The sequence below is a fragment of the Pholis gunnellus genome (genome assembly GCF_910591455.1).
Source record: "Pholis gunnellus genome assembly, chromosome: 5".
Lineage (NCBI taxonomy): Eukaryota > Metazoa > Chordata > Actinopteri > Perciformes > Pholidae > Pholis > Pholis gunnellus.
In genome coordinates, this window is record NC_136531.1 from 11,513,253 (window position 1) to 11,532,399 (window position 19,147).

General features: G+C 38.7%; 3 protein-coding genes across 4 annotated transcripts; all 3 read left to right on the plus strand.

The window, feature by feature from the left end:
* Positions 1-4,200: 4,200 nt before the first annotated feature.
* Positions 4,201-6,342, plus strand: scpp5 (secretory calcium-binding phosphoprotein 5). The gene is made up of 11 exons (XM_079159317.1): positions 4,201-4,259; positions 4,370-4,443; positions 4,556-4,615; positions 4,785-4,856; positions 4,940-4,990; positions 5,107-5,166; positions 5,300-5,329; positions 5,447-5,494; positions 5,584-5,619; positions 5,707-5,790; positions 5,914-6,342. Exons 2-11 carry the CDS (start codon positions 4,390-4,392, stop codon positions 5,929-5,931), a joined length of 513 nt encoding a protein of 170 aa, XP_079015443.1. The 5' UTR covers positions 4,201-4,259; positions 4,370-4,389; the 3' UTR covers positions 5,932-6,342.
* A 4,104-nt stretch (positions 6,343-10,446) lies between these two features.
* Positions 10,447-12,875, plus strand: enam (enamelin). 2 transcript variants are annotated; one of them, XM_079159313.1, is made up of 7 exons: positions 10,447-10,494; positions 10,680-10,744; positions 10,869-10,898; positions 11,063-11,128; positions 11,230-11,271; positions 11,516-11,599; positions 11,981-12,875. In XM_079159313.1, exons 2-7 carry the CDS (start codon positions 10,688-10,690, stop codon positions 12,407-12,409), a joined length of 708 nt encoding a protein of 235 aa, XP_079015439.1. In that variant the 5' UTR covers positions 10,447-10,494; positions 10,680-10,687; the 3' UTR covers positions 12,410-12,875. The 2 variants fall into 2 exon arrangements, with proteins under 2 accessions (XP_079015439.1, XP_079015440.1); XM_079159314.1 differs by lacking the exons at positions 11,063-11,128; positions 11,230-11,271.
* A 1,871-nt stretch (positions 12,876-14,746) lies between these two features.
* cnga1a (cyclic nucleotide gated channel subunit alpha 1a) lies at positions 14,747-19,027 on the plus strand (the record flags this gene model as incomplete). The annotated part of the gene is made up of 9 exons (XM_079160003.1): positions 14,747-14,841; positions 14,952-14,955; positions 15,153-15,184; positions 15,289-15,402; positions 15,488-15,592; positions 15,870-15,976; positions 17,034-17,644; positions 17,746-18,601; positions 18,984-19,027. 9 exons carry the CDS (start codon positions 14,747-14,749, stop codon positions 19,025-19,027), a joined length of 1,968 nt encoding a protein of 655 aa, XP_079016129.1.
* Between the last annotated feature and the right edge of the window lie 120 nt (positions 19,028-19,147).

A 19,147-nucleotide genomic window follows, 5' to 3' on the forward strand; every position in this document is an offset into this window, starting at 1 on the left:
GACACATCTGTCAAGAAAAACCAGCACTGTATGTGTGAAACTGTATTAACTTCTATGTAGGAATTACATTTTTACTCAACTCAAATGCCTTGAATGGTACTTAAAGGTTTCTGCATAGTAACACCATAATGAAAGAGGCCGTCTAATCACCATGCTGATACCTTTTCTTTAAAAGTACTGGATTTTTGCCAAATTGCAGCATTGAAGCATCCCCACAGGCTCCATACAGGTGACTGAGTATACCAATTAACGGAAACCACTTAATCTGTCTGTATTTAACAAACGGGAAATGAGTTTGACTAAAACTAGGCCTCAAATGTGTGATTGTGATGAAGGAATCGAGAAATGGGACAACTGTAATATAATCATAATATTCATAGTTAAATCATAATCAGCTGTAGTATATTACCTATTATAGCAGGTATAGTCTGTGATAAGATCCTTTAGAATAAACACCTAAATGAAAAAAATCTATTACAGCTACATTATGTAATGTTAGTTTTAGAAGCTGATGGCCTTTTGGGCCGTCTAAAACGTGCCCCAAGGGATTACCTGATAAAGCAGATCACTCAGGGCTCAAATGTGATTAATGTGCATTTCAAGGCAGACCTGTGTTACGAGATTTCACACAGAGATATGGCTGTCAATTTTGTCATCATAGAAATGAACATCCTTGGCTTGTCACGAATACCTGTCAAAGGTTTGCTCGTCCTTTGTTTTGTCAGCGAATAAATAGGAGCAAATCCCTCTGCAGTGATCACACCCCTCCTCAACAATCCGCCAGTACTCGTGTGTTGCCAGAAAGATAAGGTAATGTAGACAGTTGAAATTATATGACATAGCATTTGAAAATAATTGAATTTTGAACTAAAATGATCTTTCAAATAATTATTTGACTAATAACAAGAAAGAAATCTTGTTTACAGCTTCATTCAAAATGAAATTCATCCTGCTTGCTGTCTGCATCGTTGGAGTGGCTTTCTGTGCTCCTGTAAGGAAAACACCTTCTATTACTAAAATATTTATCCTTGTTTTTTCTCTCTCATATATGTTTTATATGCTGTAAATATTTGACAGAACAAGCTTACCCAAAGGTCCTTGTAGCTGTACGTGGAGCTCAACCTAATCATTATCAGCAGATGGAGTTTGTTCAATTGTCCTGGAATTGTAGATCTTCAAACCTCTTTTTCTGAGCATTTTAAAGAGTCCTCGTGCATTATGGTTATTGACAATGTTGTCAGTGAATAATACTGTATTTAAAAGTTTGTCTCAAATTATTGATTTTACACTGACCTGCATTCCATTGATTCTACAGTATTTCCTTTGCTTCTTCGCAGTTACAAAGGCTCATGGAGTTTGACATCCGTCACGCTCCACCTGAGGTACAGTAAATCATGACAGACACACAAAAACCCACAGTAAAAGACACTGTTTCAAACATCACTGAATAAGCTCTGGACACAGGTCTGCTATTATGTGTTCACCACTGATGGTAATGTAGCTGAGCCTATTGCTGGCTCTGTTGCTAGCAGTTCGCTGCTTTTTCTCATAATCTAGACTAAAGGTTAAAATGATCTTCTTCTTCTTCTTCACAGGCAGCCCATCTTATTCCGGCTGGAGTCCCATATGGAAAACTGGATGTTGTAAGAGCTCATTTGTATTGTTTAGACCCTTTTTTAATACATTTTATCCAACGAAAACTGTCTTGTATGATAATCTGGACTATTTTTATTTCCAGCTGCTCCCTGTTGATGCCAAGGGGTGGCCTCTTGGCGGACCTGTGAGTGACACAGTATAGCTTGATCTGTGTGTGAAACCTAGACTGCCATTTGAATAAAAGAGAATTAATAGTCCAACACAGTCAAACAGTGCATTGTTTCAACCTTTTTTTAAATGCGTATCATTTGCTTGTAACAATGCATATTTAAGTGCATGAGTGTGCCTGCGTGTGTTATCATTGAAAGGTCCGTGGCTTAATCAAGGAGGAGATTCTTATGCCAAACGGGAGAGACACAAAGGATGTAGTAAGTGCCTGCAGATTTTCATTCCTCTGACAGGAGTTTGTGACATTATATTTACATTTTATTTTATTTTATTTTATTTATTTAACTAATGATCCCTGTGTTTCTGATCTATTGCAGTACTACCCCTTCGGTTTTGACGTGCCAAAACCTGCCCCTGTTGCCCCTGTTTGTCCTGTAGCTCCTGTAGCTCCTGTAGCTCCTGCTGCTCCTGCTGCTCCTGCAGCTCCTGTAGCTCCTGCTGCTCCTGCTGCTCCTGCAGCTCCCGTTGTACCCATCAGTGCCCCTGTAAGAAAGACTACAGATTTTCATTCTGAGCCATTTAAGTTTTTTGACGAAACAGGAAGTCTTGGAAACTGTCAGCTGTCGACCATATAAACGCTTTGATTCATTTGAATGCAATAGCTTCATTTTGCCTCATTCATTTTGATGAACGAGTATTGCATCAGAGAAAAACAGTCTTCCAACTATTTCCTGCGGGGTGTTGAGAAACATCAAGTCATCAGCACACGATCCTCACTCCTGATTGGCTCATCAGAGGCCTCTGTCATTTCAGGCTGCCAAACCCAGCAGCGATGATGAGGAGGAGGAGGACGATTAAACAATCAGAGTCAGCAGGATAGGAGTGGGTAGGAGCAGGACAGGTACACATGCACACAAAATAATCATTGACATATTTACAACGCACATAGACTGTGCTCTAATTCAGACTTTTACGTTTCAACAATAATGTTTGAAACACAATCTTACAATCAGATATTCTCTTTCTGAGGGTCTGAATACATACTTTTCTTTTCATCACAACAACAGAAAATATGTATTTGCTTCCCTTCCCACTTTAGGTGACCACTGCAATAAGTCCAGCAGCCTACCCCGGTGAAAGATGACCATGTCAACACTACTGTTTACAAAAGTATGAAAGATATGGTGCAATGCTGTTGAAAAGAAAACGGTACTCTAAAGATGGTGCAAAAACTTCTCATAATAAAAATTGGTGCCATGCAAAGAAATATGAATGTGTTTTTTTACCCCAGTTTCTACCCTCTGCATGTTGATTCCTCAGTTAGATTTGAAACTATGCTTCATAATACATTGTTTTCTGGTTATTTGCTTCAAATACATAGAATACTACACACATTTTTAAAAAACACACCTATGTGCTCATTCCACAAAATTATTGTTTGTGTGATTAACCAACATTTTGTAATAAGATTATTATAAAATGATGTAATGTTAGTTTGTAAATCAGCTTTTTGACTAATTGAATAGCTATAAACACAGGCGGACACTATGCAAGCTGACATATGATGGTAGTTTTTTCAGCTTGTTGAAATTCATTGGAGTAAAAGACATGAGAGTTGCTAATTCCATTTTATGAGTATACATTCAGTACATTCACCATCAGTTGCCTGGATAGACTTGTGTCTCTTAAGAATGCTGTTCCCATGATTTGGAAACACAATTAACATGCAAGCAACTGGAAAACAAACGGAATTACATTTATTATTGCATTCAAATAAGTAGAATACAATAGAATATATATTTTTGTTAACCTTTACTGTCAAAGTGACATACCCAATATTTCAGTTTCTGATGTTTATGCCACAATGCTGCAGTTGCACAGAACTAATGAAACTGTCAAGGTTCAAGGTTCAAGGTTCAAGGTTCTTTATTTGCCATTTGTACATAGACCAACAGTCCAGGTACATTGGAATTATGTGTGCAGAGCTCTCTGGGTCAACATTAGAAGATAGTGAAGATAAAAGTAAGGATAAAAACACTTTATAAATAGAAGAAGAATATACAGAAGAAGAATATACAAGTATAAAAACACTATACATAATAAATAACATAATATGGAGAATGAGTACCTGTTTATGGGAAGAAGGTTATGGTGGGGATATTGCACAGATAAGAATAAGAATATTGCAGTCATGACGGCAGAATGAGGCACAAGGAGAGTGAAGGTGTGCACTGCTCTAGACAGTGTAATCAAACAGTCTGCTATTACACAGAGAGTGGATTTGACCACTGGTCATTTAGTAAAGCTGAAGACTAGACACCTGCACTGCACCTACTCATTGGGAAACATCACGCCCATTACTGTGATTGGCTCTCATGTGAGCTGGCACCCTATAAAAGACAAACGAACTCTGTAGAAGATACGATCAACTGGCATCATCTTCAACATCGACATTCATCATCCTCCCCAGTGGTGTTTCTTTTTTATCGCAGAAGGTGAGTTATAAAGAACTTCAACATGAGTTCATGCTTGCTTTCCTATTAAGATGCCAACCATGCAGTAAATGACTGATTTTTGTTCATGTAATAACACATTTTGTCTGAAGGACTCGGACAATCTGCAAAAATGAAATTGGTCATCTTGTGCCTCTGTCTGGCTAGCACGGCCTGTGCTGCACCTGTAAGTTTTAAACATGGATAAAGGTGGCTCTTGTGATTTCATTTTCTCAATCCAGGCAGAGTTCTGATGTTTCTTTATATCAAGCTATTTCTGCTTTTGTCTTCGTTCTCAGTCCATCTTTCATTACCTGCCTCATTACGCTGGATCCAGGCAACAGGTACCACCCTCACAGGTAATCATGCATTTTGCGTGTTGTTTAACTTCTTTGTCAGAGGTTGTTACTATGCAAAAGTGAATACTATACAGTATACTACTGAGCAAAGGCTGCTTGTGATATGAAGCACAGCAGGAATATTGTTATGTGGAGTTGACTGTCTACTGACAATTTCCCATTCATTCAGGTGAGAAATCCCTTCACAGCTGGCCAGTCTCTGCCACAACCTGGAGGTCCTGGCGCTTACAGCTATGAACTGGTATGTCACACTCGTATATATCATGTGTAGGATTATGATGAATGCTTGCAGTACACTTATGTTTGTTTTATTTTTTCCCTAAGATTTACCCTCACAGAGTTGCTGGTGGTGTAGGCGGATCAAACGCTGCACAGGTCAGCAAGTAGTTTATACAGAAGCATCTCCTCTTTTAAAAATGTGGTAAAAACATCACCTAACTAACTGCTTTCTACTTTTCATTGATTTTTCCTTCTTTTGTCTCTTTCTGCAGCAATTTGGTTTCATCAAATACTCCATTCCTCAGCCACCAGGCAGACAGAGTGTGGAAGTCGTAAGTGTTGTTTTTTTTCACTTTTCAGATAACCACACACTATTGGGACTGAAAAACACTTTAATTGGGTTTTAATTATGCATGTTGGGACAAGACTTATTGATTTTGTGCTCTCCTGTTTTTACATTTTCAGTATTACCCTTATGATTTCTCCCAGCAAAGGGTAAATATTTAAAACTTTGAGATATTATAGAATGCATAATTTCGATGTGAAATTACTTCTGCCGAATGTTATTTTACATGATGCTGTACTAAATGAGGGCATGTGCTTTTGTTCCAGATAATGACAAACATCCCTCCTATGACAAACGTCCCTCAGATGCCAAATGTGAGATTTGATTTATTCTACATATTGCATTTTACTGTTACTTTATTTCTGTCATATTTTAGTCTTACTTTCACTTGTTTTTTTCACAGATGTTCCCATTTGAATATCCCCAGCAAGTCCCAAATGTAAGTGGAAAAACTTCCTCTGAAGATGTGAATTGATTGATTTTCAGCATTTCTTTACTTCTGAAGTTTCATTTCCTCTTTTTTCAGATTCCCTCATTCAATGCCAATGCCCATCCATCCCAGGATCCCCTGCAGTCCCTCCAGCACGATCAGCCCACACAGACAAGCCAGGTACTTATCAATCTGAATATAATATCTGAAAATTACTATCAATATGAATATAAAGCATATGGCATCTGTGGGGAGAGTCTGTGAAATCAATATTTGCTATAAATTGCTTATTGATCTTTGCAGATGCCGGCAATGGTGTGAAGTGGATGAGAAGCATGAAAAAGAGGCGAAACTACCTTCTTCCACAACATTCAGACACCTGCAATAGAACAAATGATGTTAAATGACTGAATCTGTTTCTGTAACATGTAAATGTGCTTAAAGTCAAGATAAAATGTTAGGATGGTCATTTAATAGTCCATTTTTATTAAGAGTATTGTTGCAATAGTAAACTACTTACAGCAAGGTCATCTGCATAGAATTAAAAATATTTCTAAAGAATTGTTCTGCTTTACTTTATAGTCCTCATAGATATTCACTATTATTGTGTCACTCACATACTTTGTAATGCTGCATTTCCACAGTATGTAACAAATGTGATGCATATGTTTATTAACTCATTTTAACTTTTCCTTAAATGTAATTTTCCTTAAGAAATAAAGTCTAAGTTTCCAAGCAATTTTGTTCTTCTATGTCTTTTTAAAGAGCTTTAGAATTTGATTGGTATTATTTGTATTTGGTAATGTGATGAAAACACAGCTGTGAAGCGCAAGATAATATTGTTTTCATTATCAATCTGATGAACCTGCTGGTTATCTTATTAATTAATCCACTGTAGTCGTTTGGTCTAAAAAACTGTGCCCATCACAATTTCCCATAACCCAAGATATAGTGTCTTCAAAAATAGTTTTTATTCTCATCAACTAGAGGTGGTTTTAGAAAGCCCTAATACAGGCGGTATAATGTTAAAAGTGGCTCTGCATAAGACCTGGAATTGCCACCCTGTGCCACCCGTTTAGACACGCCCCCGGTAACAACAGTCTATAACCTAGAGACTTTCAGTTTACAATCATATAAAACAGTGGACAACAGCAAAGCCTCAGACTTTAGAGAGTAAAACTATCAAATATGTTCACATTTTGGTTGTATATAAAACAAACTAGGTCTTCATCAGAAAGGTGTTTCGTGAGCATTTTTGACAATAATTATTATTTCTGCACTATTTTTGCGACACTGGAATAAAGAGGTATAAACAAATCAGATTTTTTGTGTACAACTTTAGTGCCACTGGTTCAAATTGGGTGATCATTCTGTTGGGTTGTTTTATGACACACAGAGAAAGAACAGCACACAAGTATTTATAATTATTCCATGATGTATTTGATGTGTTGAGTCAGAGATTTACCAGATGAATGTAGAAATGAATCCTGTAAGAAATACATTTTACTTTTTCTTTATGTTCTTTTGATCCCGCTGTCATCTTAGCACTAACAATAGCCACGGCATGATTCAAAATGATCTCAATCAAACTATAGTTTTGTCAGCTCTACACAGCTGTAGTCTATAACAATAAATTGAGTGTCTTTTTACTCGGTATATGGGTTTTGTTGTGGATTCTTCCAGATGTTCCAGGGAGCCACTGGTCTTCATTGTTTGATTCAACTTGACTCAATTATTTCTTTACAGTGAATATATCTTGTTATATGTGTTGATATTAAGCTTTAAAATCTTAGTGTGAGCACTGGCTGCCAAAGATATTGTATTCTAGAACTATGTTTTCTGAAAAAATCAAGTCCGGCCTTTGATCAGCAGGCAAACATGGGCATCATGAAAAGGAAAGCGGAAAATGTCAATTTAACTTCTAACATTAAAAGTGGTGCATTTTAGCAGGCAAGTGTTTCAGTGAGCGCGGTTTAACTCAAAAGAGTTTTAAACATCTAGTAGTTACAATATTTTATAAATTGTTTTTATGGATAATGTACAAACAATGTTATCAGTGGAGGGCCTATGATTGACACCACAGGACAAAGGGCAAAAGAAGAAAGGCAGCATCCTAAGAAAATGACAGAGAAATGTTTGTTTGTGTTGGAAAGGCGAGAGGTATAGTAAAAGTGCCATGTCCATAAACATCTCTAGTCTGTGATATAAAACTGAAGTATTTACCGAACCCAACACGTACAGTACAGGTACAGTATATGCATCTTACATACTGCATAGGCTACATCATAATTACAGCACAGAGTGAACAGAATTTGCCACATTGGTTGAACAAATTCCCCTACAGTGAAATGTGACCGTCTTAAAAAAACAAATACCATAAAGGAAAGGACTTTCCTAATCTTCTCTCCCCTAGGGACAAAAGCCTGTCACAACACGACTTACCATTTCTCTCTTCAAAGACACTTGAACACAGGCGCCATGCTCTCACGCTATGTGTGTCTCTTCCCCACAAGTTCCCTTTCCTGGAACATTCACCACATAAATGTTTAACTTCCTTTCATCCACAGCAAAGGAGGTGTTGAGAGCAGCTTTAATAGCCTTAATTTGCCTCACAACTTCATAACTACAGCAACATTGCCTTTTGTACTACGCAGCATTTCTGGGAAGTTGTGATAAATTCAGGTACAAATACACACACACAGAATCTGACAATGAGCTGACATATTAATCTGAAGGTCTGGATTGATAAAGAAACAGGTATGGGTTTGAATAAATAAAGATATATACAACACACAGCTATGCTAGTGAGATGCCGTGACAAGAAAAACACACTCATAACTTAGATCGTATATTTTAACTTTTAAAGATTAACATTTCAGCAAAGTGACTGCTTCAGAATTCGTCAGGGTGTGCATACAGACAGAGCAGTGCTTTGAGCTAAACATCCAAATCAACATGCTAACACTCACATTGTTAATGCTGTAATGCTCAAGTTTAGAAGGTTTAATATTTACCATGTTCGCTATCTTAATGTATTGTGTTAACTTGCTAAGATTAGCTAATTAGCACAACATTTAAAATAAACTTGGGTGTTTGCAGGTGTTTGGTCGTAAATCGGAAAAATAAGAACATTGGCCTGATCAGATGACCCAAAAAGAAACAATTTAAACATTTTGGAAACCATCTGAGTTCAAATTAAAGCCCAAAGTTCCACTGTGGCCAAGAGGAGCCTTGCTATATGAACTGTGGCTCCAAGTGGTGTTCCACCTCAACAGTAAGGAATCCAATGTAGGGTTAAGCCCTCACCACATGTAGGCAACCTTTGCAACCCTTTGGTTTGGATATTTTACCTTTAAGATTAAAGCTTTATGTTGCTTTGCAAGTTTCCTAAATCCAAACTCAAGAGCAAAATACAATCACCTGCTTCAGAATTGATGAACTTGTGAACAGATTTCTTTTCATTTATCCAATTTTGTAGCACTAAAAGAAGAAGAGAATATTGTCCTACCTTCTTCTTTGATCATTCAACTCATATGAATGATATGTATCTAAAATCGTAAGTGCAAAACAAATTAGATGTACTGCTTTTGATCTGGTTTCTTATTTGAAACAGAGCACACAATCCATGTAAGTTAGCAACAGTCAGACATTCCAGTTGGTAGAGGAAACATTCAGTTTACGTCCTCATTCCCCCTTCTCACTGCCCAGTTTGTGAAACAAAGAAACAATGTCACCGTGGGCCAGGATAACAACAGGACAAGTTTAGAAGAACTAATGGAGAGATCGTATCAGGAGTGAAACTTATCAGCTCAGCAGTTTGGATGCAAGAATGTCTAGAATACAGTTTTGCAGATTACAGAGTAGGTCTTTCATTATCTGATTTAAAACCCCAAAAAAGAAACATAAGCAACCCAAACACTGTGATCTACGACCACACCAGCTAAAACAAACACAGGGATCAGTGGAGACTCAGACAGCACGAAAGTACTTCCCATTGACACACACACAAACACACACACACACACACACACACACACACACACACACACACACACACACATACAACGTGTAGACAGTCAGTATACTTTTGTATACACATAAAACCCCAATTTTAAATGAAAACGTAGCAGTGTGGATGTAGCCTGAGAAGTTAAGGAGGGAATTGTCTCTTTAGTTGAAAGGCTGACAAATCATCTGAAACGTGACAAGGGGCCTTAAACCCACACTGCTTTTTAAGGGGGGGGGTCACAAGCAAAAACCACTGGTTTAATGTTTAATAATACATTATATTTGCGAAGCTTATTATAAGTTTTCTATGTAAAAATGTAAAACTATTGTAAAACGGAAATATTCAAGTATAAGAAAAGTACCTAAATATTTTACTTAAGTTCTTGAGAATTGTTTTTAGAGGAAAAGCATTTTAATGTGTCATCTAAGGACCTCCCTGACACTTTCATCAATATTACAATTTTAATATTTACTATATAATACAATTTATTTTAGTTTTCAACTGCCTTAACCAACAAACATGTTCTTATTGTTATAATATATATATATATATATATATATCAGTCAGTATCATTTCATGCTTGTGTCAGCTTCTTGCTGTCTGGTTTTTTTGGTTTTAGAGCAATAAAGAGAAGGGCCTGTGTGCTCAGCATACTTGCGCAGCATGTAATTAACTATAACAGGGGCCTTAACCCTACATGCCTCTTTTTTTTTCAATATTTCTTCAAACACATAGCTCTGTGAGTTTTACTGGATGTGATTGGTTGTCCCAGGATGTTCCAGTGTATAAATGGCATCCATGTTGGAGATGAAGGAGATTACTTTCCATCCCTTGAGGAGACACATCTTCAGCTTCTCTCTGTACCACGAAAAAAGGTGAGACGGACTTTTCATAGGGAAACAATTTTACACCGTGTTAAAAACATATTCCTGCTGATCACATAGGTCTTGAAGGCAATTATCTTTGATTAATTTAATTTCAGAAACACTTTCTCTTATTTAACAAAGAAAATGAAGAATGAAGATCGTTGTTGTACGTAACATGATGCGTTTTTTTGTAGGAACAATCATGATGAAGCTGTTGGTGTTCATGGTGTGCCTGCTGGTCACTACCTTGGCTGCTCCCGTGAGTCTTTCCTTTCATTTAGTCGGCCAACTGATCCATTTTCAAGCTTTTAAACACTGTTTTGCCTTAGAGAAAACAGCATAAAGTCATTGTTGCGTCCTCTTTTCTCTTGCTGGGTTTGCAGGTTGCGGAGAGTGACAGCAATGAGGAAAAAGTAAGACTTTTGCTTTTCTGTGAGGTTTCTGTGTATGTCTGCCCTGGCAAGCGATACCATGTTTTAGTCATGTCATCAGATGTATAGTATGGTAGGTGTCTGACAGGGAGGGAATAATTGGCTTAATTGCAGCACATGTCTAGAGATGTCTGGTATTTTCTCAGCAAGTTGCAGCACACGCTAATGAGGCCCTGAGGTGGATGGAGATGTACAGGCTGTACCAGCAGCAGGTAGTGGGGGTTCCTTGTAGTTTCACAACAAAAAAAAGAAATATAAATTAGTTAGTTTGGCATCAATCATTAATTATAATCATTAATCTATATTTTTTCAGGGAGTAGTTGGAAACCCCTTCCTGCCTGCTGCTGATGCTCCTGTAAGTTTGTATCTTGTTAGACTCCAACATGACTTTAGTTTTAGATTTCATATGAAAACTTGAACATAAACTAAAGTCTGGCATTATTACTACTATTAGCTTGGCCGTAACTTATTCATTAATTATTCATTCGTTTACGTTCAGCCGACTGCGGCAGCAGTGGTACACTCACATACGGCACTGCAACATCTAAAATGTCACAATTCAACATGCTGTTTGAGTTAAACGTGTTATGTTCATGCAGCGGGGTGCTGCACCAGCCCAGTCTGCTGATGTCCCCCCTCCTGCTGCCCAAGCTCTTGAAGACGCATCAGAGGAGGAGACGGAGGTGAGCAGACATTCCGTTACATGCCCAACCAAACCATCATTTATTCTATTATTTGTACCTGTGCTTCTGTTCCTGTTGATTGCATGATGTGCCCTGTAAAAAGAAAGGCATCAGATATGCTGTGTTGGTCAGTTGAAAATAAAATTCAGCAAAATAATCAAGACAGGAGGTGAATCTTTTGCCACTTGAGTGTTTCTCTTTTTATGCTTGGGGAAACATAATACTGACAGTGGCATCTTTCTTCAGACCGTCCCTGCTTGGTAAATGTCCCCGTCTTCCCAACTCTGCGCCGCCAGTTTGTCCTCAAGCTTTCTGTTAAAGCTGTGTAAAGTCAATTAGTGTCAACTCTAAAGTCATTGTCTGTCTATATCCTCGTGACAGGATGGCAACCCTGCCCCCAAAAATGCAGCACCTGGTGCTCCTGCCGTCCCCCTAAACTCTGATGAGGTAGAGGAGGCCGAGGAGGTGGAGGCAGCTGAGGCTGAACCAGCAGTGGTGGAAGAAGCACCGGCAGACCCCGCAGCAGCTGTCGAGCCAGCCGTGGTTGACGTCCCAGTAGATGCTGCACCAGCTGAAGCTGCTACTGTGGATGTGCCTCCTGTTGATGTGGTTCCAGTTGACGTGGTCCCAGTTGACGTGGTTCCAGTTGACGTGGTTCCCGTTGACGTTGCCCCTGAGGTGGCTGTCGATGCGGCTGCCGCAGCTGATGCCCCTGCTGCTGTTGATGCCGGTGTTGCTGATGCCGGTGCTGCCCCACCGGCAGCTGAAGTTGACACAACTGGAGTGGCAGCAGATCCTGCTGCAGTGTAGTTATCTTCCTCTTATCCCCAACCTCCTCTGTTAGCAGTTATTACAGCAATAGCTGGAAAACAGCATGTGTATGCAGCGCAAAAGTATGAGAAAGCTGCGGCATATTGATTAGACAATGAACAACAAATGAAGTGTGTTTTTAGTTCAGAATTAAAACATTTTGTTGTGTTCTTTTTTATGTCTTTAATTAAAATACTTTTTTACATTTCTGTACTTGAAATTCAGCTGTGATCGATCAGTCACACTTGATAAAAATATTTATCTGGCCACAGTAGGAAAAGGAGATGCATTACTTATAACATTAACTTTTCTATTCATTGTCCCAGAAAGTGTACCAGGACCCTGAAACTGAAGCATCTATGGAATTCAGCCCTCATGAATTTTAATATTTTCACTTGTGCTTTTCCTCACATCAAAATGTCTTCTGTGAAAAGAGCTATCAAATAAAAGCAAAGATGCCGTAATAACATGTAAAAAACATGTATAAAACTAGCTGGTGACAAGTCCATTATTTTGCCTTTCCTTTCACTCAGCTGCGTATGATGTCATCTAAAACAGTGAGTCGTGTTGTGATAAAACTGCAAACATCAGCCAACAGGGAGTGCTACTGAACCACAGGAAGACTATAGTACCCAAGAGAGGAGGATTTGTTGTTAGCATGCAGCACTCAACACTGATAGAGGTTCAGATTTAATTTCACTCTCATGATTCTTATTCACGTAAAGGGAACCAGAGCCACCTGATCTGAAATCTGTAATGTCCGTCACAATCTAATAGGATCAGAGGTGGATATGGCTGAGGGTGCTGACTGAGCAGGAGATGCTGGTGCGTGTGTGTGTGTGTGTGTGTGCAGACTAAATCCTCTGCCGTTACACAAAGGGTCAGGAAAGTGATAGTTTGTCACAGACAAAAAAAAAAAGAGGAGTCAACAGAACATGTTTTTTATTGTTCTGGATCTTTGCCAACAGATTAACTGAAGGTTTTCCAAACTTCACTTCAACAAATCTCATCTCCCACTGGAGTGGACAAATAAGGAGGACGAGTGACTCTGCCCCTCCTCTTCTCAGCCAACTCTAATCCACAAATCCTTATCAGGGTCACTGAGACTCTATGACATAGTTAGTTAGGCTCAATGATTATAGGTGACACTTGTCTAGCTGCATTTTGATATTATTTAAATTATAAACTGATGATTTCTACAATAAATTTGCTGTTGCTGAGTGGCCAGTTGACAGTCCTCAAAACAACTATAAGAGGATAAAAGGAAAATGGACTTTACATTACATTAACAAGGGAAAAAGGTAAGTTGAATAAAACTGAGTCATCACTACAATTTGGGAAATATGTCTGTAGCTGTTTGTACACCTTAAATGTCACATAACGTTTTTCTCCTTTCAATTGATGCAATTCTGCTGGTTTTGTACTGCAAATGCAGTAATGAATGCATTCACTTAAGTTCTAATGATTTCTGGTCTTTTTCAAACAGCCCTGGATTTGTCAAGTCAGTTTATTTATTTAGCACATTTATAAAAACAACCCAAAGTGCTTTCCCATCAGGGCAGATGGGTTCAGATCTGCCTCAATACAGCTTTACATAATTAAAGAAGTAAAAGCTGCAACAAAAAAAGAAATGATAGAAAGATACAATAAAATAGGATGTTAAGAAATAGGAATAAAACCAACATGTCAAACAAACTTTTGCAGTATCTAAGATATCTGACCAGGGAGAATATTGCAGTATGGGTGTATAATCACACGACTTGTATGGAAATATACAGCATAAAGTAGAAACACAATTTCGATTCTTGTGTAATCTATTCTTAAACTTTCTACCAATTCATCAAAGCAATAGAGAATGTAATACATGTATCTATAGGGCTGCATCTTCTGCAGATTAGTTTTTGGATTGTCTGGTCTATAAATAGCCATGAAAACAGTCAAAACTCTCCATTACAAGTTTTTAGAGACCAAGGTGACTTCCTGAAATGTCTTGTTCTGTTTAACCAACAGTATGAAACTCAAAGATATTCAATTTACTGTCATAGAACACAAGTGAGATGCCGGTCGCAGTTCCTCTTTTGCAATTTTGACTTTATAATGACTTACTATACAGTCTATAAAGTCTATGAAGTCGTTGCTGACACATTTTTTGTCAATTTAATAATCAAATAATGGACACATAGTTTCAGCTGTACGTAATTTGAGGTTCTATTATGCTTATCATACTGCTGGGACAGACAAATGTAATACGTAAGAGAATTTTATCTCTAGCCACGTTATCCGTACACAAAATCTCCACTTGGGATTTTCTTTTCCAGGGTAAACAGATCTGCAGCCATGACAACTTCAACCCCCCTTCATTACCTCACTGTGCCACCTCACACTGTATCACAACTCTCCACAGACAGTGAAGAGTCCAGCGAGGATGACCTGTAAGCAAAGACACATTTAAAACTATTCAGACAAAGAGCTTCTATTACAGTAATGAGGAAGTAAGACAGTTAATTAACTTCATGTGTAACGTGCTGTGTTTTTTTTCCAGAAGTGCGTCTGAATCAAATCCTCATCGCCTGCTCAACATGAATAACAGCAATAACAATGACAAAGAGTAAGTGTGATCATGGAGTCACCAAGAGATGAGTGAAGACCTTGGTAAACTGCTTCTCTTTGATGTAACTTAAAAGTCATTTCAGAAAGGCCAATTAAATGTGTTCATTCATTATTTTCCAGGGAGAACAAGAAAAAAAGGAGAAAGGAGAAAAAAGAGAAGAAAGCGTAATTGTGTTATATTATCAATCTTTAAGCAAATGTTTCTTTAAAAAAATAAAAAAACTTTACAGTATGCACAGTATGCTCTAATGTATTCATGTGTGTTACAGAAAGAAGGAGATGGAGAAGAAGGAAAAGGAAGAAAAGGAGGCTAAGGAAAAAGAAGAGAGGGAAAAGGAAAAGGAAAAAGAGAAAGAAAAGCAAAAGGAAAAGGACAAAGACATGTAAGTGCATCACAGAGTGACTTCCTCTGGGCAACTTTTTCACTTTCATTTATTTAATGTACACTTTCCATCTCTCTTTCTATAGGCCCAAAGAATTATTTGTCATTAATCCTGCTGGTAATTTGTATTACAACTGGTTGTTCATCATCACACTACCAGTCATGTACAACTGGACCATGATCATAGCCAGGTGAGTTCTATGAATCAGTGATTCTTTTTAAACACTGCAATTTCCCTGCGGGTCAAAGAGTCACACGATTCAATAAGTCACATACTGAAGCAGTTATCATTGCAATTCAAGAGCTGGAGGAAAGTTGTTTGATTTAATGTGAATACACTGCAATAATGAACGCTGTAGTTTGCTTTGAGCCTAGTGAGCTTGGCACCACATCAGCTGCAGCAGTGGGACGTAGAGTTGAAATTTACAAAACACACTCACTGCGGATGTTTTCTTCTCCTGCAAACAGGGCTTGCTTTGAGGAGCTGCAGCATGACTACATCATTTACTGGGTTTTTCTGGACTACACTTCAGACATAATCTACCTGGCTGATATGTTCTTCAGGGCCAGAACAGGTGAACAACTGAACCAAGCCTCCGAATCAAAATCTAGTAAACGATAAGTTCACAGCGTTTTCCAAGTCCGTCTTAAAATACCCACATTTCCATAGATGACATTATTGGCTGCTCCCAATGATGATAATGCATGTGAAGTTCAAGTTCAAATTTATTGCCAGATACATTAAAAAGTACAGTTGTAAATTCAAATGCAATGCAATGCTTCTGCTCTGGCTCTTTCATACCTTAAAAACAGAATCAACACCAAAATCCACAGTCCTTTTTCTGTGCAAAATTGCTTTCTAAAGCTCAGCTATCACTAATAAGAAGCTTCAGCAGCCTGAGTTGGACAAATCTAGTGGGTATACGAAATATCCTCTTTGTGTTATTGTCCAACTGTAGCTCCACAAGGAAATACTGTTTGTGGGAAACACAAAGAATACCTTTTTACTAAAAAAACTGCAATTCAGGAAGATATCCAATTAATTCATTTTGGACTAATTTGGACTGCTGAAGTCTCATATTAGCTTCTGCTCAGCTTGAAAATGCATTTTTGCACATACAGCAACAACGATTGTGAATTTTGTCAGCCCCATCGCTTACACTGTAATTGTGTTAGAAAGAGATTAAGTAAGTACGGACAGGAACATTGATTACAGCGACAGAACTGTTTCATTAGCAAAGGCCGCACCAATAAATTAACTTAATTTCAATGTACATTTGGGCATGTAGGTTTTAAATTAAGGTCACGTGAACTAAACTTCTATTTTTAACACATCAGATGAAAAAAGATGTATCCTTCTTGAACATAATGTCCCATTGTTTCACAAATCAACAGGAAAATTGATGTAAATTAGGTGCACATTCATAACACTAAATTGCACAAGTATTGGCGTTGCTTTGTATATGCCTAAATCATCACAGATGCAGCCAACTGTTTCTAAAAGTGTCCCGATCATTTTGTAATAATAGGGAATACTTTTGATTTGAATTCAAACCTGTCTCTCTGCCTTCACTCATGAAGAAAACACGTGAACATATTGTGTCTTTAAACCTTCTACCTCTTTGAATGCAGGTTACCTTGAGCAAGGCCTGATGGTGAAAGATAAGACACTGCTACTTGATCGCTACATCGAAAGCTTCCAGTTTCGTCTCGATTTTATCTCCATGCTGCCCACTGACTTCCTCTATCTCTTCCTCGGCCTCGACTACCCGGAGATCCGCATCAACAAGCTGCTGAGAATCGGCCGCATGATGGAGTTCTTCACGAGGACAGAAACTAAAACCAACTACCCCAACATCTTCCGCATCGGAAACTTGATCATGTACATCCTCATTATCATCCACTGGAATGCTTGCTTCTACTTCTCTTTCTCCAAATTCATTGGTTTTGGTGCTGACGACTGGGTTTACCCGGCTCTGGACGATCCTGACAAGCCTGAGTTTGGGGAGTTTGGCAGGAAGTATTCTTTCAGCCTTTACTGGTCCACACTGACACTGACTACCATTGGGGAAACGCCACCACCAGCCCTGGACTCAGAATTTATCTTCCACGTGATTGACTTTTTAGTGGGGGTCTTGATCTTTGCCACGATTGTAGGAAACATCGCCACCATGATCTCCAATATGAATGCTGCCCAAGCACAGTTTCAGTCCCGGATTGACAACATCAAGCAGTACATGCAGGTAGACCTCTTTTTTTCACTTAAAAAATGTGAACAGACATTTTTAAAACTATCTGTTCTTCAATTACATGTTGAAAGTTTGTGTTTTCCTTCTGTTCACAGGTCCGAAAGGTTGACAAGGATCTTGAGTTGCGAGTCATCAAGTGGTTTGACTATCTGTGGAATAACGGCAAAGCACAGGACGAAAGAGAGGTTCTGCGGTATCTTCCAGACAAGCTTAAAGCTGAGATCGCCATCCAAGTCCACATGGACACGCTCAGGAAAGTTCGTATTTTTGCAGACTGTGAGGCAGGCCTGCTGATTGAGTTGGTACTCAAGCTGCAGCCACAGGTGTTCAGTCCCGGAGACTACATCTGCAAAAAGGGCGATATCGGCCGTGAGATGTACATCATCAAAGATGGAAAACTTGCAGTCGTTGCTGATGATGGCGTCACACAGTTTGTTGTGTTGGGGAGCGGAAGCTATTTTGGTGAGATCAGTATTCTTAATATTAAAGGCAGCAAAGCAGGCAACCGGCGAACCGCAAACATCCGCAGCATCGGATACTCAGACCTCTTCTGCCTGTCCAAGGATGACCTGATGGAGTCACTGTTAGAGTATCCGGATGCCAAAGGCATGCTCGAGGACAAAGGGCGGGAGATCCTGATGAAAGATAATCTGATAGATTTGGACCCAGCTAACATCATGCCTGAGGCCAAGGAGCTGGAGGAGAACGTCAACAAATTGTACAGCACGATGGAGCTGATGCAATTCAAGCTGAAGAAGATTCTGGGAAATTACAAGAACACTGACAAGGCTCTGAGACATCGCATTGCAGATCTGGAGCACCTAATGGGAGGGGAGGTGGAAGACGAGGATGAGGAGGAAGAAGAGACGAAAAAGGAAGAGAAAGAGGTGGAAGAGGAGAAAAAGGAAGAAGAGGAAAAAAGCGAGGCGATAAAGGAAGACAAAGAAGAAGGTGAAGAGGAAGAGAAGGAAGAGGAAAAAGATGAGGAAGCAAAAGACAAAGAAGGAAAGGGTGAAGAGGCAAAAGAAGAGGGGGGAAAATAAACCCATAGTTTCTGTAAAACATGAAGCACTTTTTCTAGATTCATTTCCACAGCGAAATCTTCCTGGACTTTCTTCTTAAATGACTCACAGAAACACTGTAAAAGAATATGAAACACTAGAGAATGGCCGATTTACCAACTGGAACTTGTCTTAAAAAGGTATTGTCATTGTATATAATAAAATGAACAACAGTAATTCAATGGACACATTTTGCCAAAAACAATAATGATATTCAATTCAAATAAAATATTGGCTTCAGTTGTCCTATTCATTGTGATTTCCATGACTAGGTCCAGAGCTCACTCTGTCCTTCACTTTCTGCTGCTGTGTTTGACATTCCTGCACTGATCACATGTGTTAATGTAAGTATCTGTAATCAATTAAAATTAGATCACTTGAGAATTCTTTGTATCACAGACTGACCCTGATTTCCCGGTTCTGAGTTATTCTATGG

Bases quoted from the DNA above. Each gene is read 5' to 3' on its own strand.
- enam (XM_079159313.1), top strand. From the start codon at position 10,688: ATGATGAAGCTGTTGGTGTTCATGGTGTGCCTGCTGGTCACTACCTTG. The intron at 10,745-10,868 runs GTGAGTCTTTCC...CTGGGTTTGCAG, and splicing joins TCACTACCTTGGCTGCTCCC to GTTGCGGAGAGTGACAGCAA. The intron at 10,899-11,062 runs GTAAGACTTTTG...GTATTTTCTCAG, and splicing joins GTGACAGCAATGAGGAAAAA to CAAGTTGCAGCACACGCTAA.
- scpp5 (XM_079159317.1), top strand. From the start codon at position 4,390: ATGAAATTGGTCATCTTGTGCCTCTGTCTGGCTAGCACGGCCTGTGCT. The intron at 4,991-5,106 runs GTCAGCAAGTAG...CTCTTTCTGCAG, and splicing joins GCGGATCAAACGCTGCACAG to CAATTTGGTTTCATCAAATA. The intron at 5,167-5,299 runs GTAAGTGTTGTT...TTACATTTTCAG, and splicing joins GCAGACAGAGTGTGGAAGTC to TATTACCCTTATGATTTCTC.